This window comes from Ranitomeya variabilis, chromosome 2 (assembly GCF_051348905.1).
Source record: "Ranitomeya variabilis isolate aRanVar5 chromosome 2, aRanVar5.hap1, whole genome shotgun sequence".
NCBI lineage: Eukaryota > Metazoa > Chordata > Amphibia > Anura > Dendrobatidae > Ranitomeya > Ranitomeya variabilis.
The window spans coordinates 286,733,603-286,749,778 of record NC_135233.1 but is presented as its reverse complement, the minus strand read 5'-3'; the positions used below and the strand labels follow the sequence as shown (position 1 = coordinate 286,749,778).

At 47.3% G+C, this 16,176-nt stretch overlaps 2 protein-coding genes across 5 annotated transcripts in view; both read right to left on the bottom strand.

Annotated features, from left to right (window-relative positions):
• Nucleotides 1-15,752, bottom strand: part of LAMP2 (lysosomal associated membrane protein 2) — a 61,961-nt gene extending 46,209 nt beyond the window's left edge. For all 4 annotated transcript variants that reach the window (XM_077285087.1, XM_077285091.1, XM_077285090.1 and 1 more), the window contains exon 1: nucleotides 15,595-15,752. In XM_077285087.1, the coding sequence (XP_077141202.1) occupies nucleotides 15,595-15,640 (46 nt within the window). In that variant the 5' untranslated portion in view covers nucleotides 15,641-15,752. The remainder of the gene's footprint in view (nucleotides 1-15,594) is intronic.
• LOC143808938 (uncharacterized) lies at nucleotides 6,362-8,563 on the bottom strand. Its single transcript, XM_077292115.1, has 3 exons — nucleotides 8,390-8,563; nucleotides 8,156-8,266; nucleotides 6,362-7,708 (listed from the first exon to the last, which is right to left on the bottom strand). The coding sequence occupies exons 1-3, from the start codon at nucleotides 8,561-8,563 to the stop codon at nucleotides 7,070-7,072; spliced, it is 924 nt and encodes a 307-aa protein (XP_077148230.1). The 3' UTR covers nucleotides 6,362-7,069.
• Nucleotides 15,753-16,176: the final 424 nt, after the last annotated feature.

The following is a 16,176-nucleotide window of genomic DNA, read 5'->3' as shown; positions in this document are numbered from 1 at the left end:
AGCCCTTCTCCCCTACACAAGATGTGAGGCCATGTGCATCTTGGGGCCGCCATGGGCCCCCTGCGCCTCTACCAACCATGGGCCAGTTAATTCTTTGGATGAGACAGTAGCTGTGTTTCTGAAGCACACTGTCTAGGCTCAGACTACATGACTGATTAAAAGCTGTGTAGTGCCCTCCCCCGTTATATGTTTTATTTATAAGGCACCTCACAAGAGCATTCAATAACAGCGTTCATTTCTAACGATCCACCAAGTGGCATTAGGTTACATTAGACCTTTGCTAAATGAAATCTTATCTCCAGACAGCAGCTCACCCCATTATCAACCTTCATTTTGAAAGATCTGCTTCTCACAACAGTGACCAAACATAGAAAGCTCAAAAATCAACAAACCCTGTTTATGTGAGAAAAGCGGTATTTGCCAAATGTAAACTATCCACCTAAAAAGGTGTCAGGATGCGTCATAAATAGGTGCAGCATACTGGAGGTCCTGTGGCTTGTACCATTTATCAGGAAGGGTGTTTGATGATGGAGTGATAGACGCCCTTATGTCTCTAGTGTAAAGGTCTCTAGTGTAAAGGCTGAGTCAGACAACGATATCGTTAACGATATCGTTGCAAGTCACGCTTTTGGTGACGTAGCAACGATCCCGCTAACGATCTCGTTATGTGTGACAGCGACCAACGATCAGGCCCCTGCTGGGAGATCGTTGGTCGTAGGGAATGATCAGGACCTTTTTTTGGTCGCTGATCACCCGCTGTCATACCATTACCTGGTTACCATTGTAAAAGTAAAAAAAAAAACAAAAAAAACCCACTACATACTCACATTCTGATGTCTGTCACGTCCCCCGGCATCCACAGGGTTAAAACTGCTTTCGGCAGGAGCGCTGCGCACGTGCTGCTGCCGAGAGCTTCCCTGCACTGAATGTGTCACCGCTGTGCTCTGCTTTACGGCCAGCGCTGACACAGTCAGTGCAGGGAAGATCTCGGCAGCAGCGCGTGCTTTAGCAGCGCTCTTGCCGAAAGCAGTTTTAACCCTGTGGACGCCGGGGGACGTGACAGACATCAGAATGTGAGTATGTAGTGTTTTTTTTTTTTACTATGGTAACCAGGGTAAATATCGGGTTACTAAGCGCGGCCCTGCACTTAGTAACCCGGGTGCTGCAGGGGGACTTCGGCATCGTTGAAGACAGTTTCAACGATGCCGAAGTCGTTCCCCAGATCGTTGGTCGCTGGAGAGAGCTGTCTGTGTGACAGCTCCCCAGCGACCACACAACGACTTACCAACGATCACGGCCAGGTCGTATCGCTGGTCGTGATCGTTGGTAAGTCGTTTAGTGTAACGGTACCTTTATAGAAAGATGTAGCATCACTTTTCCCCTTCCAGCTGCACGGGTCACGTGATACATCTACACCTCATCCTTTTATCTCCCAATATAATTCACAATAGCAGCACCATGTGCACCACTTTTCTATATTTTACAATACACTTTATTGATCTCGGGGGAAATTACAGTATTACAGCAGCAATACAAACAGCAGTACATAAAATATTAGGACACAAGTCTTGCACAAGTATACCAACATTACATAACAAATAAATGTGGGTAGTTCAGGTATGTCACTGTTAATTGACATTCATACACGATCAGTCATTGTTGTCTACCACCCTTAGGAAGTTATTGTACATCCCCATAGCAGTAGGTGCAAACAATTTCCTGAATTTCTCCTTCTTGCACCTTAGTAGATTAGGCGGCTGCTAATTGTGCTCTTCTGCTTCAGGAACAGCTCGTATAGTGGGTGTGTATTATTGATCATTATAGCCTTACACTTCTTATGAAATCTATCCTCCAATACCTCCTCAAAAGAGTCCAGATGGAGGCCAAACAGCCGCGCTTGCCTTCTTGATAAGTTTGTTGAGCTTATTAGCGTTAGCTACTCGCACACTACTGCCCCAGCATATGATAGCAAAAAAAAAAAAAAATGGCGCTTGCCACAACAGGCTGGTAGAACATTTCCAGCATTTTACTGCACACATTGAACGACCTGAGCTTCCGAAGAAAGTACAGTCTGCTCATTCCCTTCTTGTCAACCTTCTCCGTATGATATCTCCCATCGAGTTTACTGTCAAGGTGAACCCTCAAATATTTGCAGCTCTCAACAATCTCAACCTCCTGGCCAGCAATACTGATCGGCAAGTAATCCTCCTTTTTCCTTCTATAACTCACCACCAACTCCTTGATTTTCCTTTGATTTTGGAGGTAACAAATCTGATTTATACTGAAAGTCAGCTGTATACAATGAGGAAGGGCGACAACACTGTACCCTGAGGGGCTCCAACACAGCCAGATACTACCTCCCCCATCCTTACAAACTGCGGCCTGTCCGTCGGGTAGTCCTTAATCCAGTTCACCATCCCCTCATCTACCGCCATATCAGTCAACTTATTTCGTAGTAAGGGCGGCTGTAAGGTATTGAAAGCATTTGAGAAGTCAAAGAATATGGCGCGAACTACAGATCCATCATTGTTCAAGAATGAATGTACTGTATGTAGTAGAGACTACAGCATCATCCACCCCCAATCTCTGCTGGTACGCAAACTGCAGGGGATCAGTGTAGGCCCTCACCCTCGGACACAAGTAGGCGAGTATTATTCTCTCCAAGGACTTCATAGCATACGATGTTAAGGCCACTGGACGATAGTCTTGTAGGGAAGTTGGAAAAGTGGCTTTAGGAACCGGCACCAGGCAGGTGGTCTTCCACAGTTTTGGTACACCCTGTGATTGAAGGCTCCAGTTAAACAGGTGCTGGAAGACAGTACACAGATGGTTTGCACACACTCTGAGAACACATCAGGCCCAGGTGCTTTGCCAATGACGAATCTACTAAACTGTTTTCTCACGTCGCTTTGGTAGATGTGAAAGCAGGCAGCTTATCCCCCAATGTCAATGCTGCCGAACCTTTCCCAGCTCCATTCCCCATTCCTATGCTGTGCTTGAGTTGGTGAATCTGTTGAAAAATTCGTTCATTTCATTATCCAAGGGCAGATCCACTTCCCCACCCTCCGGCTTTGCCTTAAACCCAGTTAGGCTACTTTCACACTAGCGTCGGGAACAACCCGTCGCTGAGCGTCGGGCCGAGGTTCCCGACGCTAGCGTGGTCTCCGCCGCACAACGGGGGCAGCGGATGCATTTTTCCCACGCATCCGCTGCCCCATTGTGAGGTGCGGGGAGGTGGTGGCGGAGTTCCAGCCGCGCATGCGCGGTCGGAAAAAGCGGACCGTCGGGAGCAAAAAACGTTACATGTAACGTTTTTTTCTCCCGACGGTCCGCTACCACACGCCCAAGCGTCGCAAAACGGACGCGACGATTGGCAATGCGTCGCTAATGTTAGTCTATGACGAAAAAACGTATCCAGCAAGAACTTTTGCTGGATGCGTATTTTCGGCAAAACGACGCATTTGCGACGTATTGCAGTTAACGCTAGTGTGAAAGTAGCCTTAGCTGTTTCATGCCTGACCACACCTCCATGGAATTGTTGTGACAATTTATTTTCTAATTTAATTCGGAACACCTCGCGGGCATTCTTAATTTTCCTTTTTAAATCGTTTTGTATCAATTTCAGTTTCTTTGTATCCTTCATTTTAAATGCCATTTTTTTCTTGTTTAGTAAGTGTTTCAATTCTTTTGTAATCCAAGGCTTATTTGCGTAACATCGAATCTTTTAGCTGGTACAACAGTGTCAGTACAAAAATGTATATAATCGGTTACTCGCCCAACAATATAATTTACATCATCATGCTCTCCCCTGTCACATATCACCTCCCAGTCTGTGAGGTCAATGCAGTCATGTAGAGCCGCCTCCACCGCTGGAGTCCACTTCCTGATTAGTTTTATTGTCGCTGGTTGTTTACTAACAGGTTGGAATGATTGAGACAATAGTATGAGGTTGTGGTCTGTCCCGGCATCAGGGCACCTGCATCATTGACCTCCGGTTCATCATATCCGTTTGTGCCCCCTGAAGAACCGTATGACGGGGAAACGCGTCGGGGCGTTCTATTGACAGCTAAGTGTCTTATTTTGGGGACAATACCCCCTTCACTGGCTGCCTTTGATACCATCTACTTTTGGTCCATCGTACTGTGCATGAGTATAGACACTGACTACTGGTCACTATTGCTTATAGGCATTTGCATACTATTTTCTAATGTACAGTTAAATGTACTGGTGTGTTATCTTTTTTGCCTAATGGGGTATGGCATTTGGAAACTTTTTTCTTGCCTATGGGTATTAGCAATTGTGTTGAAATGTGCAATATTATCTAGATACTCTTGTATACATTTATTATAACTATTTCTGAATACCGCCAGGTGGTGTGGCCATGCACAGTCCTAAATTCGGACTGAACCAGGTCATTTGTATTTATGTCTTTCCGCCTATTGATGTCTCATCATCTATGCACATAGGTATATCCTTTTATAATTGTGCATGAGGATGGCTACATTAAAAATTTTATGAGTGATATTGGTTATATGCTCTAAATATATATTTTCAGTAATCTATCGTCCTATGTGGGACCTCAATAAGGGAGGTTGTTAGCAGATATTTAGTGTGCACCTGAGTTTTCTTCTACCCTCGCTTTTTTCATTTCTTTTTATTGCTCATTGTTTTGCCGCCTATAGTTGGTCAGTTGCTCAATAGGGCCAGCAGGCGATAGCCGTCGCGGAGTGGGGGCGCCAAATAACCTATCAGGGTGCCAACCTCCACTGTTAGGAAGTGACAGCAGGTAAGCGCAGGGTGATTGTATTAGGACAGGTGCACCCATTAGATTTGTTCTCTATCAAAAATTTTTTTTCTGTTTTCACTGGGAAGTGGTATTTTTAATTATATCTGATTAAAATCTAATTTTTTAAGGGGTTAATATGTTACACGGTTTTTTATTTCCCTTTTTTTTTTTTTTTTTTTCTTGGATGTTTCTTGTGGTCAGATTTCCCCCAGCAGGGGCAGTGCAGACGATGAATAGGTGTCTTTAACATTCGCATAGAGGAGATGCAATATACTGTTGTCCCTTGTGGCACATTTTACATATTGATAGAACTTGGCAAGAGCCTTTGAGATCATGGCTGTTAACCCCTTTCTGACATTAGACGTACTATACTGTCGAGGTGGTATGGGCCCGTATGACCACCGACGGGATAGTATGTCTAACGCGATCAGCCGCGTTCATGGAGGGGGGGGGGGCGGGCGTAGTGCAGCCGAGTGTTAGCTGACTATCGCAGCTGACATCCGGCACTATGTGCCAGGAGCAGTCGCAGACCGCTCCTGGCTAAATAACCCCCAGAACACTGCGATCAAAGATCGCAGCGTTCCGGCGGCACAAGGAAGCATCGCGCAGAAAGGGAGCTCCCTGCGTGCTTCCCTGAGACCATCGGAGCAACGCGATGTGATCGCGTTGCTCCGAAGGTCTCCTACCTCCTCCTCCCTGCAGGCCCCTGATCCAAAATGGCCGCGGGGGCCTTCCAGGTCCTGCAGGGAGGTGGCTTTCAAGCAGATGCTCAGAGCAGGCGCCGGGAAGCCTCCCTGCACTGCCTGTCAGATCGCTGATCTGACACAGTGCACTGCAAAGTGTCATATCAGCGATCTGTCACTTTGCTCCGGGGGGGACATCACAGTAATGTAAAAAAAAGCCGGATTACTCACCGGTAATGCCCTTTTAGTGAGTCCACGACAGCACCCTACTGGAGAGAGGGATCTGCCCCGCAGGAACAGGAAACCTATTGAGAAATAAAAGGGGGCGGTCCGCCTCTCCTCCTCAGTTTTGATTTCAGAGTACCCGGAGGACCGCCAATATTAGGCAAATATCATTTATTTCATTCTTTAAACTTATTTGCTTATGATTAAAAGGATTTTACTCAAATAATATGCATTATATTAATATAGGGAGGGATGTAAGAGGGTGCTGTCGTGGACTCACTAAAAGAGCATTACCGGTGAGTAATCCGGCTTTTTACTCTTCGCCACGACAGCACCCTACTGGAGATCTTTCAGAGACCATCACCTAGGGAGGGGACCACCGTGCTGAGGACAGTCCTGCCAAAGTCTAGGTCAGAAGTTGACGATAGGTCTAGCCTATAGTGGTTATAAAATGTAGAAGGATTTGACCACGTTGCCGCCTTACATATAGTTTCAATCGGGACGTCTCCCCTCTCTGCCCAGGAGGATGCCATCGCTCTGGTAGAGTGTGCCGTTATGCCTTCCGGAGGGTTTTCTTTCCTCGCGGAGTAAGCCAGTTTGATAGCCTCTCTGATCCACCGGGATAAGGTGCTTTTTGTTACTCCATGACCCTTCTTGAAACCCTGGAAGGAAATAAACAGAGCCCTACTCTGTCGCCAGCTACTGGTCTTTTCAATGTATTTTAACACTACTCTTTTAACGTCTAGAGTGTGATATTTTTGTTCTTCAGGAGTGGAGGGATTACTGAAGAAAGTGGGCAAGATTATTTCTTGTGACCTGTGGAATTTTTTCGCTACTTTGGGTAGGTAGGAAGGGTCTGGTTTAAGAATTAACTTATCCTGAAAGGTTAACAAAAAAGGTGGATCTATAGAGAGTGCTTGGATGTCACTGATTCTCCTAGCTGAAGTCAGTGCTACCAAGAGGGCCGTTTTTAGTGATAGACATTTAATTGGTATTGAGTCTATTGGCTCGAATGGAGAGTCTGTTAGGGCTTGTAAGACTAAATTTAAATCCCAGGGTGGAATTCTAGGTATGTTAACTGGATTCATTCTTTCGCAGGCCGTAATAAATCTGGATACCCATCTATCCCCCGCAATGTTATGGCCATAGAGGGCTCCTAGTGCTGAAACATGAACCTTTAAGGTGTTTACAGTTAGACCTAGTTCTCTCCCTTTTTGAAGAAACTCCAGGATAGAATGTATCGGAATCTCTGATGTGTTGGTAGATGTATGGAATTGAAAAAATTTTCTCCATACTCTTGTATAGATTTTTGTGGTGGAGGGTTTTCTACTATGGAGAAGCGTATCAATTAAACCCCCCGAGAATCCTCTTGATCTTAGCATCTGCCTCTCAAGTTCCAGGCCGTCAGGTGGAGATTGTCCACCTGAGGGTGGAAAAACGGACCCTGGAAGAGAAGGTTGGGCGTTGAGGGGAGGACCCAAGGATCTGAGACCGACATGGTCCGTAGCCATGAGAACCATGGTCTCTTGGGCCAGAATGGAGCTATCAGTACAACTCTCGCCCCTTCTTCTCTGATTTTGCGTATAACTTGAGGTAGCAATATGATCGGAGGAAATGCGTACGCCAGACTGAACTGCCAAGGGGCTTGGAGAGCGTCCAGAATGTCCGGATGATCCGCTGGAGATAGAGAAGCAAATCTCCGGACTTTTCTGTTTTTCCTTGTGGCGAAAAGATCTATCTGAGGACGGCCCCAAAGAGATATTATGTCCAGAAATATTTGCTGGTTTAGACACCACTCTCCTTGCCTTAGGGTGTGTCGGCTTAAAAAGTCCGCCTGCTGATTGCTTGCTCCCCTTATGTGCAGTGCAGTAAGGGATGTTAGGTGACTTTCTGCTAGATTTAAGATTTCCGTAGCAGAAGACATCAGAGTCTCTGATCGCGTACCTCCTTGCCGATTTAGATACGCCACCGTGGTGGTGTTGTCGGACAGGACTCTGACGTCTTTCCCCCGAATCTGTGGGAGGAAATGGTATAAGGCGTATTTTACAGCATTCAGTTCTTTAAAGTTAGAGGAGCTGCAATTTTCTTCCATGCTCCATAAACCCTGGCAATAATCGTTCCCCATATGAGCGCCCCATCCATGAGGACTGGCGTCAGTGGTTATGGTGTGAGATGGCGTTATTACCCATGGAACCCCACTCAACAAATGGTTTGAGTCTAGCCACCACTCTAAGGAAGTTAAAACCTCCTGAGATAAGGTTATTTTTGTATTTAGGTGACCAAATAACCGTCTATCCTCTTGTAAAATTTGATGTTGTAGGACTCGAGTGTGGTGTTGAGCCCATCTCACTGCTGGTATACAAGAGATAAGAGACCCTAGTAACGACATAGCTTGTCTTAGGGATATACGAGGATTAGTTATTGCGGCTAGGACTTTGTGTCTGATCAGTAGGATTTTTACCTGCGGCAGGAGACACTTTTGAGATATGGAGTCTAACTGGAACCCCAAGAACGCCTGACGGGAAAGCGGAGTGAGTCTGGATTTGTCGGTATTGATTATCCAGCCCAGGTCCTGTAGAGAGGAAGTTGCGTGAGCTAAACGATCAGCACATTGAGTAACTGAATTTCCTATTACCAAAAAGTCATCCAGATAGGGCACAATCAAAGTTTCCTTCTGGCGTAGGTATGCCATCACCTCTAGCATTATCTTGGTGAAGATCCTCGGCGCTGTTGAGAGGCCGAAGGGTAAGGCCGCATACTGGAAGTGACGAACCTCGTTGTTGATTTTTACCGCCACTCTGAGGAATTTTTGGTATCTGTTATGAATGGGGAGATGATAGTAAGCATCCTTTAGATCAATGCCCCCCATCATACAGTTCGGGAAGAGGAGTTTTATGGTGGACCTAATGGACTCCATTATAAATGTATAATTTTCAATGAATGAATTGAGTTTTTTAAGGTTTATGATGGTTCTGAAAGAACCGTCGGGCTTAGAGATTAGGAATAGGGGAGAGTAGAATCCCCTACCCTCCTGTCCCATCGGTACTTGGACTAGGACCCGTTTTGATATTAGGGTTTTAATTTCAAGCTCTAGAGCCTGTTGCTGTATAGGCGAGCTGAGAGTTGTTATAATATAAGACTCGTGGGGCACACGAGAGAATTTTAATTTAATTCCATCTCGGACGATATTTAAAACCCACGAGCTAGATGTTATCTTCTCCCATTGGGTGGTGAAAAATTTAAGTCTGCCCCCAACTGGTATGTCCTCAGTATTTGTCTTTTGGGGGGTTGGGTCTTCTAAACATGGTACCTCTCTGCTTGTCGTCCTTAGGGGTCCATGTTGTAGACCTATCTGTTTGCCTCCTTTTGCCAAACGGCCTCCTCTTAAAGGCTCTCCTGTAAAAGGGAATAGAGGATTCAGGAAAAGCTTTCTTCCTGTCCTTTGCCTTTTTGAGTATGTCATCTAAGGTTTTACCAAAGAGGTACTCACCCTCACATAGGATTGCGCATATTTTAGATTTAGATTGCGCGTCCCCTTTCCAGCTCTTCATCCATAGAGCTCTTCTTGCGTTATTTACAAGGCCCGCAGATCTTGCTGCTAAACGGAGCGAGTCGGCGGAGGCGTCTGCCAGAAAGGCCGCTGCTCCTCGTATTAAGGGGATGGCTGCTCTCAGTTTTTCTCTCGAGCTTTTCTTTTCAATTTGCTGGTCTAACTGATCAATCCAGATGATCATTGACCGGGCCGCGCAAGTACTGGCTACTGCAGGTTTGAATATTCCTGTAGCCGCTTCCCAGGAACGTTTAAGGGATGATTCAGCCTTACGATCCAAAGGATCGACCAATAGTCCCGCATCCTCCACAGGTAAAGTGGATTGTTTGGAGGTAGAGGCTACAGCCGCGTCGACCTTAGGGACTTTGGTCCAAGTAAGAAGCTCCTCGTCACTAAACGGATATTTGCGTTTTGAGGCTGAGGGTAGAAAGCCTCTCTGATCTTGCTTCTCCCACTCTCTTTTGATTAATGTTTTCACTGCTGGTATAACCGGAAAACATCTCCTCTTTCTGTCTGCCAAACCCGCGAACATTATCTCTTGCGCGGTTTGCGCACCCTTAGACTCCTCACACCCCATGGTATTTCGAATGGATTTTACCAAGTTATCCACACTGTCTAAGGGGAAACATGAGCGTCCCTCAATCTCTGATGAGGATGATGACGCTGGACATGATGATAGGGAGGCATCTGACAGTATCGGTTGGTCACTGTCGGAGTCTGACACAAGTGTCGGTGTTTTAGATTTAGAACTACGCGGTTTTTCCTGGGTCATATTTTTTAGTTCTTCTCTAATAATGGCCCGTAGGTCCGTAATGGACACTGCTGCTCCCTGTGTTGTTTCTTTAACACAGTCCTCACAAAGTTTTTTGGGGTATGAGTCAGGGAGGGGCTGGTTACACAAGGCACATTCCCTGTGCTTCGTTTTTTGTCGTTTTTTGCTCTAAGCGTGTAAGTAGAGAGAGAAAGGGAAAAGAGAGAGATAGGGAGACAGCGTTAGCTTAATAGGCAGAGTTCACAACTCACCCAGTGAAGCAAATAATACCGGATCAGAAGGCCGAGATCCTGTTCTGGAACCGTCGCTTTTACGAGCGGTGTCCGAGGATCCTCTGGCGTGATCTTTGGCGGGGGGTACTGGAACTCCGGTTGTAGGGTCCATGGCACCTGGGGATGACATCTCTGCATCGCCGTTTCAGTGTTAATGAGCGCTTTAAATAGAGCGCCAAAACGTTGTTTGTTTTTGGTTTTTTTTGTTTTGTTTTTTTGCGCATGCGCAGACAGTGCCGCTCCCCTGCCCTGGATCCGGCCTAGGCGCCCCGGAAGTCCAAGATCCACTTCCGGGGTAGCCTGTATTTGCGGCGGTCGGCGCGTGTGCGGCCCGGGATTCAACGCCGGGCCGCGATGGAAGGTCATCTTACCCGCTCCTGCTGCCATACCGCACGCTGGGAAGGACGCCGGTCGGCCTTTCCCGGACCCGGCCGTCTGCCCGCTCCATCAGACGAGGGGGGAGCCGTCTAACGGAACTCCCCCGACGCTGCTTCTGAGCCGCAGCCCCTGCCGTTCTCTCGGATACTGCGCAGGCGGCATGCAAGCCCAGGTATGCTTTTTCTCATTCGGAAGTCCTGTCGTTCCCGCAGGAACAGGAAACCTAAACTGAGGAGGAGAGGCGGACCGCCCCCTTTTATTTCTCAATAGGTTTCCTGTTCCTGCGGGGGCGGATCCCTCTCTCCAGTAGGGTGCTGTCGTGGCGAAGAGTAAAATATATATATTAACATGTGTAAAAAAAACCTAAATAAAGAAAAAAAAATATAAAAAAAATATTGTTCCAATAAATACATTTCTTTATCTAAATAAAAAAAATTATAATAAAAGTACACATTTAGTATTGCCGCGTCCGTAATGACCCGACCTATAAAATTGTCCCACTAGTTAACCCTTTCAGTGAACACCTGAAAAAAAAAACGAGGCAAAAAAACAACGCTTTTTTATCATACCGCCAAACAAAAAGGGGAATAACACGCGATCAAAAAGACATATAAATAACCATGGTACCACTGAAAACATCATCTTGTCCCACAAAAAAAAGAGCCACCATACAGCGTCATCAATGAAAAAAAATTTAAAAAAAGCTATAGTCCTCAGAATATAGCGATACAAAAAATTATTTTTTATATAAAATAGTTTTTATCGTATAAAAGCGCCAAAACATAAGAAAATAATATAAATGAGGTATTGCTGTAATCGTTCTGACCCAAAAAATAAAACTGCTTTATCAATTTTACCAAACGTGGAAAGGTATAAGCGCCCCCCCCCAAAAAAAAGAAATTCATGAATAGCTGTTTTTTGTTCATTCTACCTCCCAAAAATCGGAATAAAAAGCAATAAAAAAAAAAGAAAAAAAAAAAGTCACGTGCCCGAAAATGGTACCAATAAAAAAGTCAACTCGTCCCGCAAATACGTTACAAATGGCAAATTAAGATCTGTTTTCCTGTAGAGCTCAATGTTATAAAAAGAAAAAAAAAAAATCTAGAAGAGATCATTTAAAATATATATATAAAAAAAAAAAAAAAACACACTAAAGAGTAGTGTCTGTACTACTTTTTTTGCCAACAGATTACTGCTTTCATTATAAGGAATGATTACTGGACACAGCCTAAGGCTATGTGCACAAGTTGCGGATTAGCCTTAGGGTATGTGCACAGGTTGCGGATTCTCTGCGGATCCGCAGCGTTTTTTGCAGTGCAGAAACGCTGCAGATCCGCAATTGATTTACAGTACAATGTAAATCAATGAGAAAAAAAAATGCTGTGCACACTTTGCGGAAAATCCACTGCGGAAACGCTGTGGTTTATGGCTATGTGCACACGTTGCGGTTTTTGCTGCGGATCCGCAGCGTTTTTGACACTGCGGATCCGCAGCAGTTTTCCATGCGGTGTACAGTACAATGTTAACCTATGGAAAACAAAAAACGCTGTGCACATGCTGCGGAAAAAAACGTGTGGAAACGCTGCGGTTTATTTTCCGCAGCATGTCAATTCTTTGTGCGGAATCCGCAGCGGTTTGGCACGTGCTCCATATTAAAAAAACCGCAGGTGTCTAAAACCGCAGTGGAAACCGCGATAAATCCGCAGTACTTTTTGCACTGCGGATTTAATCAATTCCGCTGCGGAATATTCCGCAATGGAATCCGCAGCGTGGGTACATACCCTAAAAGAAGTAGCATGTCACTTTTTTAGTGAATCTGCAGCGTTTTTGTACCCATTCCATTATAGAAAACCGCAGGGGTAAAAACCGCAGCAAAAACGCACAAAAAAACGCTGCAGAACCGCACAAAAAAACCGCAGGTGCGTTTTCTGCCAGGAGAGAGAAACCACACCAGAAATTCCTAAGCCTAATCCGCAATGTGTGCACATAGCCTTAGGAATTTCTGGTGTGGATTCTGCCTCTCCTGGCAGAAAACGCAGCTGCGGATTTGTTGCGTTTTTTGTGCGGATCCGCAGCGTTTTTTACCCCTGCAGACTTCTATAATGGAATAGGTACAAAAACGCTGCAGAGTCGCAAAAAAGTAGACATGCTACTTTTAAACTGCAGCATTTCCGCAGATTTTCCGCCACGTGTGCACAGCTTTTTTTCCTCATTGATTTACATTGTACTGTAAATCAATTGCGGATCTGCAGCGTTTCAGCAAACGGTGAGGATTCGCAGAGAATCCGCAATGTGTGCACATAGCCTAAAGCTGCAGAATGACTACAGTGTGAACACAGCCTTTAGTGATCTAATTAAAAAGGGTCTTTTGGCCTCTTTCACACTAGCGTCGTGCACTGCACGTTGCAATGCGTCGTTTAGGAAAAAAAAAACGCATCCTGCAAAATTGCTTGCAGGATGCGTTTCTTCTCCATAGACTAACATTAGCGATGCAATGCCACACGTCGCAACCGTCGTGCGACGGTTGCGTCGGACCGTCCGCACAAAAAAAACCTTTGCATGTAATGTTTTTTTGGTGCGTCGTGTCCAGCATTTCCGACAGCGCATGCGAAGCCGGAACTCCGCCCCCTCCTCCCCGGAGCTCACAATGGGGCAGCGGATGCGTGGAAAAACTGCATCTGCTAACCTCGTTGTGCGGCGCTTTCACAGTATGCGTCGGTACGTCGCAACGTCGCATTGCGACGTGCGTCGTACAACGCTAGTGTGAAAGTAGCCTTAAGGAGATGACTGACAGGAAGCCAAAACAAACAGGTCTGACCTCAAGATCACAGACCTCTCCAGTTCTGAGAGGCCTTAAGGTACCGTCACACTCCGCAACTTTGCAAAGAGAACGACAACAATCCGAGACGTTGCAGCGTCCTGGATAGCGATCTCGTGTTTGACACGCAGCAGCGATCTGGATCCCGCTGTGCCATCGCTGGTCGGAGCTAGAAGTCCAGAACTTTATTTCGTCGCCAGGTCGGCGTGTATCGTCATGTTTGACATCAAAAGCAAAGACGATAACAATGGATGTAATGGAGCTAACAACCAGCGAGAACGAGAAGTGAGTCACCGTTACATCACTGGATCGCTCCTGCATCGTTCTGGAGTTGCTGTGTTTGACGTCTCTACAGCGACCTAAACAGCGACGCTCCAGCGATCTAGTTTAGGTCGGCTCGTTGTCTATATCGCCGCAGCGTCGCTGAGTGTGACGGTACCTTTAAAGACATACTTGTGAATGTTATCAGCTGCATACAGTAAGACTTCTTTCACACTTCAGTTGTTTGGCGTCAGTCACCTCCGACATAGTGACGGATCGACTGATCTGTCACAATTGTTAAGAAAACAGTTCTAACGGATCCGATTTTTTGACGGATCCGTTACTTGGGGGTTGTCTGGGAAAAGTATCTACTTTTTGGAGCATGCGCAATTGAAAAAGCGGATTGGGGCGACGGATCCGCCGAAATGACGGTCGCGATGGATCCGTCGCCCATAGGCGGCCATTCTATGGAATGGCGGATGCGACGGATCCGTTGCGAACCGCCATTTCGGCGCAGACAAAAAAAACGTTATAATGTCCGTCAATGTCTAGATGACGTCCGCCAAATCTCGACGGATCCGTAGCATGGCGGATGGAACGGACAACCATCCGCCACAATCCGTCGATAATGCATGTCTATGGGAAAATATCGGCTCCGCCAAAAAAAACAAAAAACGGCGGATCCGCTATTTGATGAAAACGGCGGTTTCAAACTGACGCCAAAAGACTGAAGTGTGAAAGAAGCCAAAGTGGGTGTAGTGCTCCTTTAAGATTATTAGAGTTCTTTCATCACTTGTAGGCATTAGGACAGATTACTCATTACAGCCCTAGGTGCAGAATCCGGGCAAGTCCTTCAAAACCAACATTTTATTCCCCAATTCTAAGAAAACTGATGTAACAATACACACACTCCACCAACACGGCGGACACACACGCACACACACACACACGCACGCCACCAACACGGCAGCCACACACACACGCACGCACGCCACCAACACGGCGGCCACACACACGCACGCACGCCACCAACACGGCGGCCACACACGCACGCACGCACGCCACCAACACGGCGGCCACACACGCACGCACGCACGCCACCAACACGGCGGCCACACACACGCACGCACGCCACCAACACGGCGGCCACACACACGCACGCACGCCACCAACACGGCGGCCACACACACGCACGCACGCCACCAACACGGCGGCCACACACACGCACGCACGCCACCAACACGGCGGCCACACACACGCACGCACGCCACCAACACGGCGGCCACACACACGCACGCACGCCACCAACACGGCGGCCACACACACGCACGCACGCCACCAACACGGCGGCCACACACACGCACGCACGCCACCAACACGGCGGCCACACACATGCACGCCACCAACACGGCGGCCACACACATGCACGCCACCAACACGGCGGCCACACACACACACACACGCACACACGCCACCAACACGGCGGCCACACACACACACATGCACGCCACCAACACGGCGGCCACACACACACGCACGCACGCCACCAACACGGCAGCCACACACACACCCCACCAACACGGCGGCCACACACACACACACACACACACACACACACACACACACACACACACACACACGTGCTTCCCAATACCATGTGACATGCTATCGAGTGCAAATGGAGCAGGGGCACATGGAGAAGCCCCTCACCCCGGGCGCCTGCCCCTCCTGCCAGCAATGGTCATTGACCTTTCTGTACTGCAGGGTCTGACATCCTAAAGTAAGCCACCCCCGGACTCTGCCGCAGGGCAGGACCCCCGTAACCTGCCTCCCCCCTTTCTCCGCATACCTAAGCCGAGCAGGCAGATGATGGCACCGCGCAGGAACCGCTCCATCCCGGCTCAGGCCCGCACACCTCAAAGCCCAGAACCACACTGACTGCAAGAACACAGCTCGTCGTCACATGACAGCGCCGGCCTCGCCCACCGCCCCGGCGCCTGCGCTGTGTATATGGTTCGCGTCAGATGGGATATACGAAGGCGAGAAGAATTTTTTACTTGTTTCTTTCTAATAAATAAATCAAAATAAAGTTAAAATCACCGTTCAGTGACGGCCGTACGTGAGTTGTGTTCTCAACTGCGGACTGAACATAGAATAAGCTCCAGGTTTATTTATTTTTTTTTACTGCTACAAGTTAACGAATATCTGAAGTGGAGATGCGGGAGGCGACGGCAAACAAAAAGAAGCGCAGGAGTCCCAGTATCTGCTGAGTCAGGAGAGCTTGTGATGCGGAGCGCCGTGTCTGTGCCGAAAGCCGCGACCTGAGCGGTGTGTGGCTGCGGCTCCGTGCGGCTGCGGCTCATGTGAAGGCTTGGCCACACGACAGGTCTTTCGTTTCAGCAGTTTTGAAGAGTTTTTGCACCGTTGTGGG